This window comes from Anolis carolinensis, chromosome 3 (assembly GCF_035594765.1).
Source record: "Anolis carolinensis isolate JA03-04 chromosome 3, rAnoCar3.1.pri, whole genome shotgun sequence".
NCBI classification, from domain to species: Eukaryota; Metazoa; Chordata; class Lepidosauria; order Squamata; family Dactyloidae; genus Anolis; species Anolis carolinensis.
The window spans coordinates 95,252,853-95,269,330 of NC_085843.1; the positions used below are offsets into that span (position 1 = coordinate 95,252,853).

At 40.3% G+C, this 16,478-nt stretch overlaps 1 protein-coding gene across 1 annotated transcript; it reads right to left on the reverse strand.

Annotated features, from left to right (window-relative positions):
• Positions 1-189: 189 nt before the first annotated feature.
• Positions 190-16,464, reverse strand: c3hxorf58 (chromosome 3 CXorf58 homolog). Its single transcript, XM_003218884.4, has 8 exons — positions 16,333-16,464; positions 13,547-13,646; positions 11,698-11,792; positions 11,245-11,356; positions 6,012-6,143; positions 5,250-5,479; positions 1,155-1,296; positions 190-514 (listed from the first exon to the last, which is right to left on the reverse strand). Exons 1-8 carry the CDS (start codon positions 16,404-16,406, stop codon positions 356-358), a joined length of 1,044 nt encoding a protein of 347 aa, XP_003218932.1. The 5' UTR covers positions 16,407-16,464; the 3' UTR covers positions 190-355.
• Between the last annotated feature and the right edge of the window lie 14 nt (positions 16,465-16,478).

Sequence of the window (16,478 nt, forward strand, 5' to 3'; positions counted from 1 at the left end):
TTATTTTGTTCACAATAATCACCTTCATTATTTTCAAAGGGATGTCAGGTTGCTTCAGCAAAAGCAGTTGAGTGCTGTGGCACTTAAACAACTTTATTATAGCATGAACTATTGTCTATGTAGTCCACCTGCATGCATTTGACAAAGACAACTATAACAAATTGGTTATTGTACAAAATGACAGAACACTTTGCAGTTTCTGGTGGTTTATTATGAATTTCTTAAATTCAGAGAGAAAATGTTCATATTATGTTCATGGTCTGCCAAGGCTCTGTTTGCACAGCACTACAGCCAAATCCTAGCTATGGAGAACAACTTTATCTGCTTTTTAAAAAGCATACAGATTTCTCGTGAGTTAGCCTTCTTCAATATCTTCACTCCGTAGTGATCTGGCCCAGTCATAGAGTCTCACTGCCTCTTGCTCCCAGTCTTCATCTGAAAATAGGCTTTCGTTATCAGTCGGTGAATGAAAACTTCTTAAATGATAACTTGAAGTTGGGTGATTTAACTCCTCCTGAGTAACAAAAGGATATATTACTTAAAGAAGGAATTAGTTTTGTAATTGTTAATATAATATCTCCCAATTAAAATCCTTGTTTTTGCCACTGATAAGGGTATGTCAGTGCAAAGTCAGCAGTCTAAAATGAAAATACAATTGCACTGGTTTAATTAAACCATTTTTCAAGTTGTGGATACTATTCTGTCATCCCCATTCCCTAAAAACCAATCTTTTATTTTGTGAATGCATGATCTGATAGATACGTCTTTGACTTCAAATGCTAGTTCTGCCATGACCCTCAGAACCTCTATCCCTCCCATAAGGCTATATAAGACTGTACAACTGGTCTATTATCTCCCAGCCGCCCTAAGTGGATACCATTATCTGTTGTCTCAGACATCTACTCAAAAAATAATTTGCAAAATTAGAAATACAAATTTTAAAAAGTAGCTGAGTATAGTAGCCATTGATCCCTTCACTTTTCTGATGTGCCTTTATGTAGAACAAAATGCTGCCACTGTTAAAATGTCTGAAAGGTCTCAGAATATCCTAACAACAAAATATACATTTTCAAGGAAGAAAACACACTGGTAGCATCCTAACTGGTGAGATGGATGAGTACTTAGAACATTTATCCTTCTTTGCACACACTCACCTCCCCTTTCTTGGTCTTGTAGACCTTCCTCATTTTTGAAACCTTCTGCCGAGCCTGAAATGAGCGACGTTCAGAAATTCTGCGGAGTGATGTGCGGTCTCTTTTTGAAAGACAAGCAGTTGTGGGACACGGCGTGGGGGATCTAGAAAAGCATTTATGTTTTGTTTCTTAAATTTGAATAACATTCAACAATCTTCACATGGAAATGGGGGCATCACTGCTTTAATTTCTGCTTTATCACTGCATCTTCAGTCTTAATGTTAGGATAAATACACTGAAAGAGAATATTAATCCTAATGGTTCAAGACAAGTCTTGCAAAGGCAGGCCAACATTATTATTAGACAAAATACTGTGCTATCTCTATTAAATGAACACATTTTTCACTACATTGTTGCAACATGAGAATCGGTGAAAGCAAAGCACTGTGAAAGCACACTTCTGTCACATCATGAACATACTCAAGTCACTGCAAATATCTACCAACATAGATGCAGCACATTTATTTATTTATTTACAACATTTTTACCCCGCCTTTCTCACCTGTAGGGACTCAAGGCGGTTTTACATGGTTGGCAAAATTCAGTGCCCAAAAAATGAATTCAATAAAATCAAACAACACAATTACATCAATTTAATACTTAATTAAAAACATTATAAAAAGTTTAAAACACATAAATAATTCAGTCCATTCATCCAAATACCTCGTACATAAACCTTAGTTCGGGCCATGTTAGAACATAATACTTATTCGTTGAATTCTTACGCACAGAGCCACGTCTTTACATTTTTCCTAAAGCTCAAGAGGGTCGGGGCCTGCCAAATGTTACTAGGAAGGGTGTTCCACAGCCGAGGGGCCACCACCGAGAAGGCCCTGTCCCTCGTCCCCACCAGCCGCACCTGTGAAGCAGGTGGGACCGAGAGCAGGGCCTCCCCAGGCGATCTCAGGGTTCTTGATGGCTTATAGGGGGAGATCCGTTCGGACAGGTAAGTTGGACCAGAACCGTTTAGGGCTTTATAGGTCAGAACCAGTACTTTGAATTGAGCTTGGTAGCATATTGGCAACCAGTGGAGCTGGCATAACAAATGAGTAGTATGCTCCCTGTACGCTGCCCCAGTTATTGGTCTGGCTGCCGCCCGTTGTACTAATTGGAGCTTCTGGGCCATCTTCAAAGGCAACCACACGTAGAGCACATTGCAGTAATCCAAACAAGATGCAACCAGAGTGTGGACCACCATGGCCAAGTCAAACTTCCCAAGGTACGTGCACATGTGATCTCCCAGATGATTTTGGACAGCAAGTCCCATCAGCCCTGGCTAGTACAGCTATGATGGGAGTTCCAGTCTAACAACAACTGGAGGACACATGTTTCTATATTTCTGCCTTACAGCAATGAAACAATGATGCTTAGCATTCCATAAAAGAATAGCTGCTAGACACAGTATGAAATTGTCTGGATCATAATAATATATTAATAATAATAATGAATAGACAAGGCTCAAGTAATGTATACATAGATGCACAAAAGCTGAAACCCCTTTTTATAAACTGCACACTTTGAATAGCCAGGTATTCTTTTAGTCCAGCTTGTAAAAATTGTAAAATAAATCCAGCAAAATATTTAACAGATAGCCACAGAATTTGACTGTGGCACCGATACAGAATGAGTATAGGTGCCACAGTCTAATTCTGTGACCCTCTGTTAAATGTTTTTCTGGTTTCATCAGTCCTTATTCCAGAAAATCCTTTCCATGTTGTTTTCCAATATGCTTTGTAATAACTTGTAAGGATTTCCGTCTGTTTTTGGTTTCATGCAAATAACACCATTTAGAGACACACAATAGCTTTGCAAATAATTTCTTTCTCTCTTGTATGCACTTCTATTTGAATAACAATAGGAAGAAAAAGATATTTTGGTAGAAGAAAAAATGGTGCAGAACAGCACTGAAAGGGCCCCTCTCTTAATCCATCTCTTAATCTAAATAAAAAAGAACACAGAAAAGATGCGGAATGCTTAAAATCATGTTAATGTGTCAGCTAACAGATCTAAAAATTACCCAAGTTGTTGCGGGCATGTGGTTTGCAATTTTAGATTCTCTTTCAAAGTAAGACTTAATGTATTAGTCCTTGGTAGGTGCTGCAAATTACAACTATGATTTGGGGAGATAAAAAATATGGTATGGGGCAACTGTAATGGAGAAATGTTACTATCTCACTTAGGATTTGCTGAGTGGAAGAAAAAAGGTATTGGAACCTAGGTCTTTCTGTGTTCTGCATACATCAGGCACACTTTTCTATTCGCGGCTTTTCTAATGTCAGGAATTGGAAAATGATCTGAATTGATGTTACTGCAGTTCCGGGTCCGGTATTTCTTCATCTATTATAAGGATCTGTAATAGAGCTCTCACTACAATATTTTGTTCTTCTCCACACATTCCAGTTCTCATCCAGCATGGAAAGATGGGTCATTGGTATTTTGACAATAGTAGGATTAGGCTAACGCAGGCATGGACAAACTTTGGCTCTCCAGGTGTTTTGGACTTTAACTCCCACAATTCCTACAAGCCTACCAGCTTTTCTATTAGCGGCTTTTCTAATGTCAGGAATTGGAAAATGATCTGAGTTGATGTTACTGCAGTTCCGGGTCCGGTATTTATAAATTAGGAATTATAAAGTTGAAGTCCAAAACACCTGGAGGGCCAAAGTTTGCTCATGCCTGGGCTAATGTTTCTTAATAAAGATAATTATGCCTCCCATTGCCTTTAAGTACTCGGTCTAAAACCAACAGGGACTTTCCTATGTGAGAGAGTTGTAACCTTTTTCCTAACCTACAGAATAGCCAACAGATGAAGGCACTTTATGGCCATGAGTGCTTAAGTGTTCAGTGTACCCATTAATTGTGTGGAAAGGATGTGTTAAGATCTACTTTGCAGCCCACTATTGCTCCCACTTTTGGCTTACTTGGATGGGGTGCAAACACAAGTATTGTTGAGATGTCTAATGTCTGGATTCTTCAAAGAGAGTACTTATACAAACCCTCTGAGAAAAATGATCCAACTTTTTACGGTAACTTTTGCTATGGGGTTTTGTTTGCACTATGGAACATTTTGCAATACCTGGGCCCTTATGCAAAATGTTTAATTACTGAGGTCCCCTTTACAACAATAAGGGATATTACTTTACTCTACTCACATGGTATCCCACTAGATATTTGAGATATGCTTCCTTCCTGAAACTAATTTAGTTTTGATAATATGCCATTTTTGGCTGCAGAATTAATTCCCTGTTGTAGCTTTGAGAATGAGTCATCAGTGTTCTCCACTGATTTCATACAGATGCTTTAACTTAATGGCATCTTTTTATTGGTGTGACAATGTACTGTATCAAGAGATAAGAATGAGTTGGGAATGATGTGATGCACTTTCTCAATTCTACTCTCCCACACTTTGTTTTATCTGTCTGTTACTTTGGTTACATGCTGCTGTAGTATTCTCCTGGTAATAGTTTTTGTGAGTTCTTATTCTGGTGCAAATTCATGGTCAGTGTATATTTGGTTAGTACACATGAACCGTGGCCTAAAATTCCTAAAGGCACCAGATCCCATCTATCTTGGAAGCTAAGCAGAGTCAGTCCTGATTAGGACTTGAATGGGAAACTGCCAGTGAATATACGTAGATGCTGTAGGCTATATTTCAGAGGAAGGAATGGGTAAAATAACTCATAGGGTCACCAAACTCACTCTAACCAACTGGGAAAGGGATCAGACAAGACAGAAAATTAGTTTCCTGGAAATGGAAAATAAAGCATACAAATGACAGTGGGTTTAAAATCCATGGCATATTACATAAAAACATAAATAAGTATACCATACACCACTGACCGCTCCAAAATTGGGATTACTGTACTTTGCAGATGAAGTAAGAATGGCTCCATTTGATCCAGGCTGATGTTAACTGGCCTATTCAAAAGCAGCACCTACTTGGCCACAAAAATATGGAAACTAATTTTACAGGCTTCCTTTTTATGTTAAAAATATTTTAAAATGCATGAGTAGAAAAATAGATATTGCAAAGCAAAGATAACCACTGATATTTACCTGATTTGACAAACGGCCAGGAACTGAGTACGAGACACTTCTTCATTCTGTGGCCTCAACAGCAGAAAAGGCAGCTCTCGCCTTAGTCTTTCAGACAGCTTCCCAGACTGTGCATAGTCCATGATGTCATACATGATCATTGTCCTAGGAAAATGTTCTAATGATAGTTTTCTCCAATAGTTATGCCTACCCCCAAAGTTTGCAGGGGTCTCATCCAGGCGGCTGATATACTAGAGAGTCATAGGAGAAAAACGTTTATGAGAATTTATACAGAAATCCTTAACTGATTTTGGTGTAAACATTCACTTTAATCAGCTATTGTTAATTACACAAAGTGAGAATTCTGTATCCATTTACTGATGAGTAAACCCCTTCAGTAGAGTGAAAATTAATGTATAGTAAATATGAATAGGACTGCACTGTAAATGCTTACTTCTTCAATAATCTTTTTTCTAGGATATGTTATTTGAGTTTATGCATTTAACTGAATCCTGAAAACATTATTTTCAGAACAGTGTAATTGCTGAAATCCAGCTCTTTTGCACTATGAGTTTAATCTGGTTCATCTTCCTCTAACCCTTCCTTGATCTGAGATTGAGAACAGCTCTCAGATTCATCCATTCGCTCCATCTCTCCTTGTCGTCTGTATGTCTTCATAATTTATGTTGTTATTTATCTTTTTAGAAAATAAAATGGAACTGACCTGCTTTTTTCATTACCTGATTCCCCAAAAGATGTGGAAACTATATAAGTGATGCTTACTTGAACATGGTCTCTTATTGTAGCAATATCAATCTCATCTATTATTCCATATTTCTTGTACTGCAGCTCATCCCACACCATCTGATTGTAATACTTCCGATATCCCATTAACTTGCAAGCATCAACAGCTGCCTATTAAAAATTAGAAAAAAATAGAGCAAAATAGTATCAGCTTCACTGTATTCTGGAATCCTTTCCCTTTTTACCTTTCTGACTTAAAAATTACAGTAAAGAAAATCCTGCATCCATTAATAATCTAAAAATGCTAATATCATTTGAAGATGCATTCTCTAAAGCAGTTTGGATAATTATTTGCAAGCCACCATAGTCAATACTTGAAAGGTGTCAATGTTGCTTTATTCCATCACAAACCTAATGTAAGATGCTAAAAATAATCTTCACGAGGAAGTCAAACATCCTTAAACCTGATTTATTCTCTCAAAAAGTGTGTGAATACATTCTCTAGACAGAATGTGTGCATGTATTAAACATGATCTTGTGTTTTAGAAGGTAATGTATATATGATGGGCAAGAAATATCAATAACAAAAAAAAATACAAATGACATTTAAAGAGCAATGGAGGGGACATACTTCATCCTTCAGAATCAGAAAATGCCCAGTAAACACACAAGTCTTGGTCTGACAGGAAAAAGCACAATGTGAAAACTACCTGTGACAGGGAGCCAATAAGAACTGAAATTAATCCACACATTTGCTTTTTGGATGGAAAATGGATAATTAATTCATTAGGCTGCATTCCAAAGATAGCATTTATCTTCTCAGAGCCACTTCAATCATGAACAAATTTCTGCTTGGCAGCACTGCTATGCTGTTTATAATTTTTGCAGCTAATAATAGTAATAATAATAAAATACTAATAAAAATCATTTTGAAGAGGCAGTGCAATATCTACCAAAAATAAAACTGCAACCGGGAAATACTTGCTATTCCCACAATTTTTCTTATCACAGGTCTATATAGAAGCAGTTGTTTTTTTTTGTTTTTGTTTTTTTTTAAAAAAAAAACACAGAACAATTACTTCAGCTCAATAGAGTTTCAGATTGCACTTTTGAGTTCTCAGGTAGAAGCGTGAGAAGATAACTTAAAAAACCCTCTCATGAGCATGTGGGGGAAAACACTAGTATCACCAGTAGCCATTATGATAGGAGAGTTCTGGGCCAAACATTTTAACTGTTTAAGGCTGTGTTTGTAAACTACTGTATAAACTAAAAACAACTCCCCAAAGGTTACACTATAGCTTTATTTATTAACTTTATTTAATTATACCCCATCTATATCCCAAAATGAAACCCAAAAGTAGCAAACAAACTGAAGAATGTGTTTGCTTCAATGTGTACTAATGTCCTTGAAGGAGCTGGGGGCGGCAACGGCCGACAGGGAGCTCTGGCGTGGACTGGTCCATGAGGTCACGAAGAGTCGAAAATGACTGAAAGAGTGAGACGATGACGTACTAATGTGTAAGAGTTGTTTAATCTGTTGAAGAGCTGGATCCACCTGACCAAAGCACTTTTATAAGAATGGCCAGAATGGAAATGATTCCTTTCCCCCTACAACATCAAATCAGTTCTAGAATATTTCTGGATCACATTTTTGGGCAGCATGGAGAGTTGCAAGAAAGAAGAAGAAAAGCAGAAAATTATGTTGTATTCTTTGACTATTTCAAAGCTTGATTTAAATGGAAGGTTTTAATAATGGCTGAGTCTCTTTTATCCAAAATGCTTGGGAGTGGTTTGGATTTTTTTCAGATTTTGGAATACCTGTATTCAACATATACATACTTATTGAGATATTTTAGAGATGGAACACTAGTCCAAACACCAAATTCATTTATGTTCCATATACACTTTATACACATTGCGCTGAAAGTAATTTTATACATAATACAATTAATGATTTTGTGTATGCCTTTAACCATCAGAGGAGCCCCGGTGGCGAAGTGTGTTAAATCACTGAGCTGCTGAACTTGCAGACTGAAAAGCCCCAGGTTCAAATCCCGGGAGCAGAGTGAGCGCCCACTGTTAGCTCCAGCTTCTGCCAACCTAGCAGTTCGAAAACATGCCAATGTGAGTAGATCAATAGGTACCGCTCCGGCAGAAGGTAACGGCACTCCATGCAGTCATGCCGGCCACATGACCTTGGAGGTGTCTATGGACAACGCCGGCTCTTCGGCTTAGAAATGGAGATGAGCACCAACCCCCAGAGTCAGACATGACTGGACTTAACGTCAGGGAAAACCTTTACCTTTTAACCATCAGAAAGTAAAGGTGCCACTATCTTAGCCACGCATGTGAACAATTCCATAGTTAGGAGGATTTCAAATTTTCAGATAAGGGATGCTCAATCATAGTAGAATAAATTTTCAGAATTCTGGTGGGTAGGATCGTAAGGAGGATTGTAAGTAGGATCGGGGCCCGCTCATCAGGCGGGGCACACACTCGATCTAGTCTTTGTGGCAGACGGTGGTTTGGTTGGAGTGGAAGTCCAAAACATTCTTCCATTGTCATAGTCTGACCATCATCTGATCAGTTTAAGACTAACCGTGACTTCCAACCTTCGCAGGGGTGGTGGACCGATTAAGATGGTCCGCCCCAGGGGACTAATGGATCCGGATGGCTTCGAGGTCTCTTGGGGATCTTCCTGTCATGGAGGCTGATGTTCCTGTCGACGCCCTGATGGATCGCTATAATGGCAAGATGCTCAGGGCATTAGACACGATCGCCCCTGAGCGTCCACTTTCGTTGCGTAGAGTTACGTCAGCTCCTTGGTTCTCTGAGGAGCTGGCTGTGATGAAACCCAAGAGAAGAGGACTAGAGTGCCACTGGAGGAGAACTCGTGACGTCTCCGACTGAGCACAGGGTAGAGGCCTATTAAGGCCTACTCCATGGCTTTGCGGGCAGCCAGGAAGACTTTCACGACTGCCCGCATAGCGTCTGCAACTATTAGATGGTCAAAGTTGTTCTGGGTTGTCGGGGAGCTCCTGCACCCCCCTGAGGTGGGGGACCTCTCTGAGGACTCGGCAACTCGGTGCAGCGAGTTCGTGCACCATTTTGCCAACAAAGTCACTTGGATACGTTCCGACTTGGATTCCAGTTTAAATGCAATGCCAGGGGAGGTAACCGAGGCACCTGTCTGTCAGATTTTGTGGGATTCGTTCCAGCTTGTTTGCCCTGAAGACGTAGACGGGATCCTTGGGGCTGTGAGGATGACCATTTGTGCTCTGGACCCTCGCCCTTCCTGGTTGGTCAAACTGGCCAATGGCGGGCTGGTTGATTGGTTTGTGGCTATCATAAATACCTTGCTGATCCAAGGGATATTCCCAATATGCTTTAAACAGGCTATAGTAAGACCGATACTGAAAAGGACCTCCCTTGACTCTTCAGTTTTGGGTAACTACAGACCAATTTCTAACCTCCTGTTTTTGGGCAAGGTACTAGAGCAGATGGTCGCCTCCCAGCTCCAGGGATATCTAGAGGACACCAACTTCTTTGACCAGTCACAGTCTGGCTTCAGGCCTGGGCACAGTACCGAGACGGCTTTGGTCGCCTTGGTGGATGACCTCAGCAGGGAACTGGACAGGGGGAGAGTGACCCTGCTGGTTCTCTTGGACATCTCAGCGTCTTTCGTTACCATCAACCATGGTATCCTTCTGGGACGGCTCTCCAGGATGGGCCTTGGGGGTACTGCTTTGCAGTGGCTCTAGTCCTTCCTGGAGGGCCGCTCCCAGATGGTGAAGCTGGGGGACACCTGCTTGGACCCCTGGCCATTGTCCTGTGGGGACCCACAAGGTTCTATTCTGTCCCGCATGCTTTTTAACATCTACATGAAACCACTGGGTGAGGTCATCTGGAGTTTTGGAGTTCAGTGCCATTTCTACGCAGATGACACTCAACTCTACTACTCTTTTCCACCAAAATCCAAGGAAGCCCCTCGGATTCTGGACCAGTGCCTGGCTGCTGTGCTGGGCTGGATGAAAAAGAACAAGCTGAAGCTTAATCCTGACAAGACAGAGGTCCTCCAGGTCAGTCGCTCGGACGATCGGGGCATAGGGTGGCAACCTGTGCCTGACGGGGTCGCATTCCCCCTGAAAGCGCAGGTCCGCAGTTTGGGGGTCTGCCTGGACTCATTGCTGATGCTTGATGCTCAGGTGTTGGCAGTGGCCGGGAGGGCCTTGTGCGCCAGCTGCGACCATACCTTGTGAAGTCTGACTTGGCCATGGTGGTCCATGCCTTAGTTACCTCCAGGATGGATTACTGCAATGCTCTCTACATGGGCTGCCCTTGAAGATGGCCCGGAAATTACAACTAGTCCAACGATCGGCAGCCAGACTGCTAACTGGAGCAACTTACAGGGAGCAGTCAACCCCTGTTTAAGGAGCTCCATTGGCTGCTGTTCACTTTCCAGTTCCTTTCCAGGTACTCACTTACAAAGCCCTGAATGGCTTGGGACCCGTCTACCTTTGCGACCGCCTTTCCCCCTATGAGCCTGCACAATCTCTTAGATCCTCAGGGGAGGCCCTCCTCTCATTCCCTTCACTATCGCAGGCTCGGCTTGCTGGAACGAGGAAGAGGGCCTTCTCTGTAGTGGCCCCCCAGCTTTGGAATTCCCTCCCTAGGGAGATTAGATTGGCCCCAACCCTGTCTGCCTTTATCAAACAGCTGAAGACATGGCTATTTCAGTGTGCATTTGAACAATCACCAACATGATAGACCCATTTACCGAGACATTACTTCTTAACACTTTACTTCCTTCCTACCTTACCCTATCCCATATTACCCCGTTAACTCTCTGACACTTGATAAGGCACTTTATTAAAAACTTTTGATATTTTTTTTATATGCTCGACTCTTTTTATTTTTAGTGGTTGATGTTGTATCATTACCCATTTTTTCTGGTTTTATGGGTTTTACTTTATTTAAAATGTTAAATTATTTATTTTATTTGATTGATGTTATCATTGTTTTTGTTTTTATATCCATTGTAATTGTTTTATTCTGCTTTTGTTTTGGGCATTGGGCAATAAAGTATAATAATAATAATAATAATAATAATAATAATAATAATAATAATAATAATTATTATTATTATTAACAGCTTTGCCAACCTTTCAGCAACAACCTTCATTCGGCTGAGTCCAAAAGCATTGGATTGAAGAGAGTGACAATACCAGCTCACTATACTGGAAATAACCAAGATAAACAGCCAGTAAATCACCTTGGTTGTTGATGTTATTACTGTTTTCCCACTCATGTACTGACTGCCTTGATTTCCTGGAGTGCAAAATATCTTGAACACAATAAAAGGGGGGAAAACAGACCCAGCAAATCTGAAGGGAGGAAAAACACCAAGAGGTAAGATGACAGAACAGCTTATTTTTCATATTCAGCCATGGGTAAGACCATTTTCATTTCTTTTGAATTTAAAAAATGTGTTTTGCAACTGTCTTAAATATTCAATTGAAGTCTAAAGTAAAAAAGACAACCAAAACAATTACATCCTAAAATCCAAATGCAGTGTAAAAATACGTCCCCAGGCATTAAATGTGTTGGATTTCTATATTATAACTTCAGTCCAGAATGAATATGCAAATTCAAGCTATATGACAGATCAATAATGAATGAAGATAAGACAATACTGAACAAAAATCACCTTGAATATCAATGTTACCTGAATCGGACTTTATACTGAATAGTAGGTTCTTTAAGAAGTTCGGCCTCTAAAGGACTCACTCTTTTCAAAATCTCATGGCTAATGCAGTGCTCCTGAAATAAATAGTTTTTGCTCAATTAAAATGTAGTATGTTTTGTTTTTATCATAATTTTTATTGTTGTATTACTAGGAAATCCGAATGCTGAGTTTGTATAGCTTTATAGCAAAATGAAGCTATTGGGTTACAGGAGAAAGATATCAGCATGTTCAGGTTAACTTCAAATTTGCAAAAAAAAAAAATAGAAATAATGTTCAGGGTAGAAAGAACAGGTTTTAAACCAAACAAATCCTGCTATCTTCAGACAGTTCCAACCCACTACTACTCTCTTGAGGGTTGGAAGTTTCACTTTTGTCAGGAAAGGAAGATTATGAAAATCACAATCCCTTGCGGGTGTTGGGCCTGGGAATGATGAAATATGAAATAATAGCAACAGGTAGTGGAATACTTTTTAGCTGCTTTCATTGGCACAACATCTATGCCCAAGTCATTCCTGCAATACACATGTTCAGGGTAGTTTGGTAAAATACATACTATGTGGGATTGTCTTTGAAGATGGCTTGGAAACTTCAGTTGGTGCAAAATACATCTCATCCTTTATTATCTGATATTTTATTTTTCAGCTTCAATTTAAGAAGCTAATTTTCATGTTTAAAGCTGTCCTATTTTTCAAGTACAGTACCTCAATATTAAATCATCCCACCCAGATGAATTAACTTGGTACTATGCTTCATTTCTGAGTTCAATTTCCACATGTCAAGTAAGCCCCTGGTTGCATAGTGGGTTAAAGCCTTGTGACTTGAAGGTTGGGGTTGCTGACCTGAAGGCTGCCAGGTTCGAATCCAACCCGGGGAGAGCACAGATGAGCTCCTTCTATCAGCTCCAGCTCCATGCTGGGACATGAGAGAAGCCTCCCACAAGGATGGTAAAAACATCAAAAACATCTGGCCGTCCCGTGGGCAACGTCCTTGCAGACGGGCAATTCTCTCACACCAGAAGCGACTTGCAGTTTCCCAAGTCGTTCCTGACATGAAAAAAAAAAGCCCAGAAAATAGCATCTTTTTGGTAGTGGGCCTCAACGTTTCACTGAACCAGCCTTTCTAGCCCTAATATTGGTAATCTCAGGGCCTTGTATACTGCTTTCAAATCATGATTACCTGCTACTGTTTTTGATTTCTTCTTCAGATTAGTATAGTCATGTTGATTACATCGCACTCTTACTGATCTTGGTTTCAGTTATCTATTTCAATTATAGTTTTTATTTTAAAAAGTAGAATACTAATATTTGAAATTAATCGGGTAACTACAAAAAAACTATAAGAAAGTTAAAAAAAACCTAGGGCACCGAAGTTTGGAGTTTGAGTGAACTATGATATAATATTGGTATTGCGTTTTTCATCATGTGCTTCTCTGCCTTCCACAGAAATTCATCTTTCTGGCAGTAATATCTATTTCTGGCACAACAATTCTATTGCTTCTCAAAAAATTCAGGATGCAGTCGACGCCTGGCAAACTCTCTGGGTTATTGTTTTTTGCTGCCAAAGAACAGCCACAAACTGAGGGCAACACACATGCACAGTCCTAAGTTCCAGCTAGTTTTATAGTATTCATACATATATTATCAGACATTGAAAGCAACAAAAACCCAAACACCATTTTCTGCTTAGTATAGGAGGTATTCCTGTTCTCAGTCCCCAGCCTAATTTTCATACTCAGTGCATCTGCAAAACAGAAGGCCGACTTTGAAAACAGTGAGAGTGATAAGAAAAAGTCAGATCTAGTCAGACATCACGAAGTATAAGAACCTACTGCCGCACGAATGGTGTGTTTCAGAAGTTTAAACAGTCTTTTCCTTATGTGAGTCCACCAGAATCTCTGAATAAGTTTAACTGCTTGCTCTTCTGCAATCCTGATGAGGGGAAAGCAATACATACATTATATTGGTGTTGTGTTAGGTTTCTAGTTGAAAAAACACATACATAACAATTACCTGAACAAAAACATTTATGCTCACGGAGACTTGTAGACTGTACTCTAGTCACTACAGAATCAGCAATCTATTCACAAGCTTGGCATATCCATCTTGTAGAGTCCTGCTGCCTAAGACTGGATCTACACTTCCATATAATAAAATTTTGAACTGCATTATATGTTCAATGTAGACACATATATTATGCAATTCTACGTTGACCAGTTCCAAACTGTAGTGTAGAACCAGCCCTAAAAGTATGGCTGTAAGCTGATTATCTCTATTTCAATAGATATGTGGACAGTCTCTAAGCCAAGATGACAGATTCAAAGTTGTCCTAGTCAAAGTGGGCTGGCCCTGACATTTGGGACTTGTTTGATAGGCTTTTTAATACTTCCCTTTCATAAATAGGAAGAATATGGGAAGGTGCTTCAAAGAAATCATTGTTCCGCTTATATATATGGCGAGAAGCAGTAGCAAATATCCCATCCACTGTGCAACTATTTGAAGGAACTTTGGAACTTCATCGCCACTGCTATGACAGTGACAAAATGGCAACTACAAGAGTTAATATCTGGCAGCACTGAACCGGGCGCATCTGGATGCTGTGGACAGCCTCCTGCTACTTGCAGTGGAATAGAGACTCGGCAGGGTAGATAGCCCAGGGAGATGCGCCCTTCAAGCTCCATGGCAGATTTCTGTGATTTCATCCTTTTTGTTAGAAGATAGCTGACATAGAGACTTTTCCACCCGCATTTATATTGCTACATAAGATGTGGAGATTGTACTTACACGGTCCGAAATCATTCTATGCATCTCAGGCAATGGTTTTTTGTTTTTTTTGTTTGTTGTAAATTTTGATTTATATGTACGGTCTTTATTTTAAAAAAAATCCTCTTTGGTCTCATCTATTTTGTTGTTGTTCATTCGTTCAGTCGCTTCTGACTCTTCGTGACCTGATGGACCAGCCCATGCCAGAGCTCTCTGTCAGCCGTCCCTATCCCCAGCTCCTTCAAGATCAAGCCAGTCACTTCAAGGTTACCATCTATCCATCTTGCCCTTGGTCGGCCCCTTTTCCTTTTTCCTTCCATTTTCCCCAGCATCATTCTCTTCTCCAAGCTTTCCTGTCTTCTCATTATGTGGCCAAAGTACTTCATGTTTGCCTCTAATATCCTTCCAGTGAGCAGCCGGGCATTATTTCCTGGAGTATGGACTGGTTTGATCTTGCGATCCAAGGCACTCTTAGAATTTTCCTTCAACACCACAGTTTAAAAGCGTCATTCTTCCTTCGCTCAGCCTTCTTTATGGTCCAGCTTTCACATCTATAGGTTACTATGAGGAATACCACTGCTTTAATTATGCAGGTCTTCATTGCCAGTGTGATGTCTCTATTCTTCACTATTTTATTGAGGTTGGTCATTGCTCTCCTCGCAAGAAGTAAACATCTACTAATTTCCTGGCCGTAGTCTGCATCTGCAGTAATCTTTGTGCTGACAAATACAAAGTCTGTCGCTGCCTCCACGTTTCCCCCCTCTATTTGCCAGTTATCAATCAGTCTGGTTGCCATAATCTTGGTTTCTTTTGATGTTTAACTGCAACCCAGCTTTTGCAGTTTCTTCTTTCACCTTGGTTATAAGGCTCCTTAGTTCCTACCTGCTTTCAGCCATCAAAGTGGTATCATCTGCATATCTAAGGTTGTTAATGTTTCTTCCAGCAATTTTAACTCCAGCCTTGGATTCATCAAGCCCCGCACGTCGCATGATGTGTTCTGCGTACAAGTTAAATACGTTGGGTGAGAGTATACAGCCCTGCCCTACTCCTTTCCCAATCTTGAACCATTCTGTTGTTCCATGGTCTTGCTACTTGGTTGTTATACAGATTCCTCAAGAGACAGACAAGGTGGCTTGGAATCCCCATACCACCAGAAACTTGTCACAATTAATTTTGATCCACACAGTCAAAGGCTTTAGAATAGTCAATAAAACAGAAATAGACGTTTTTCTGAAATTCCCTGGAAAATGGAAAAAGGTAGGGAGTTTCAGAAAAACATCTGCAGTAGAGTCTCGCATATCCAATGTTTATGGGCCAGCAGAACGTTGGATAAGCAAAAATGTTGGATATTAAGGAGGAATTAAGGAAAAGCCTATTGAACATCAAATTATTTTCTACTTTTACAAATTAAGCATCAAAACATCATGTTCTACAACAAATCAACAGAAAAAGCAGTTCAATACATGGTAATGTTTTGTAGTAACTACTGTATTTATGAATTTAGCACCAAGACATCACAATGTATTGAAAACATTTGACTACAAAAACACTGACTGCGTTGGATAATACAAAACGTTGGATAAGCGAGACTCTACTGTAATTCTGTTTTATTGACTATTCTAAAGCCTTCGACTGTGTGGATCACAATAAATTGTGGCAAGTTGTTGGTGGTATGGGGATACCAAGTCACCTTGTCTGTCACCTGAGGAAGCTGTACAGTGGAGTTAAGCTGCATTTATTCTACAGTATAGATCCAGCTTGGGACGCTTCCTCTTGCTCTCTCATTCACACGGAGAAGCGAGAGTCCCTCTGCTCAGCTCGAGACCAGGCTTCCGGAATCAAGGGCCATGTTTACCTCCGCCTCCGTTTGCCTAGTTCGTCTTCGTCGTCGTCTTCGTCAGGCAACACGATCCGAACATTGCTGAACATGCCTTCGCGCCCCGCCTCCTGGATGCCAGGCCTTGGGCTGCAGCAGCGTCTTCCCCTGGTTGCCTAGACACC

Excerpts from the sequence above, each read along its gene's own strand:
- c3hxorf58 (XM_003218884.4), bottom strand. The coding sequence starts at position 16,406 with ATGTTCAGCAATGTTCGGATCGTGTTGCCTGACGAAGACGACGACGAA. Across the intron at positions 6,144-11,244 it reads TAATAACATCAACAACCAAG|GCAGCTGTTGATGCTTGCAA; the intron begins GTGATTTACTGG and ends AATTTTTAATAG. Across the intron at positions 5,480-6,011 it reads CAATAAGAGACCATGTTCAA|TATATCAGCCGCCTGGATGA; the intron begins GTAAGCATCACT and ends ATGACTCTCTAG.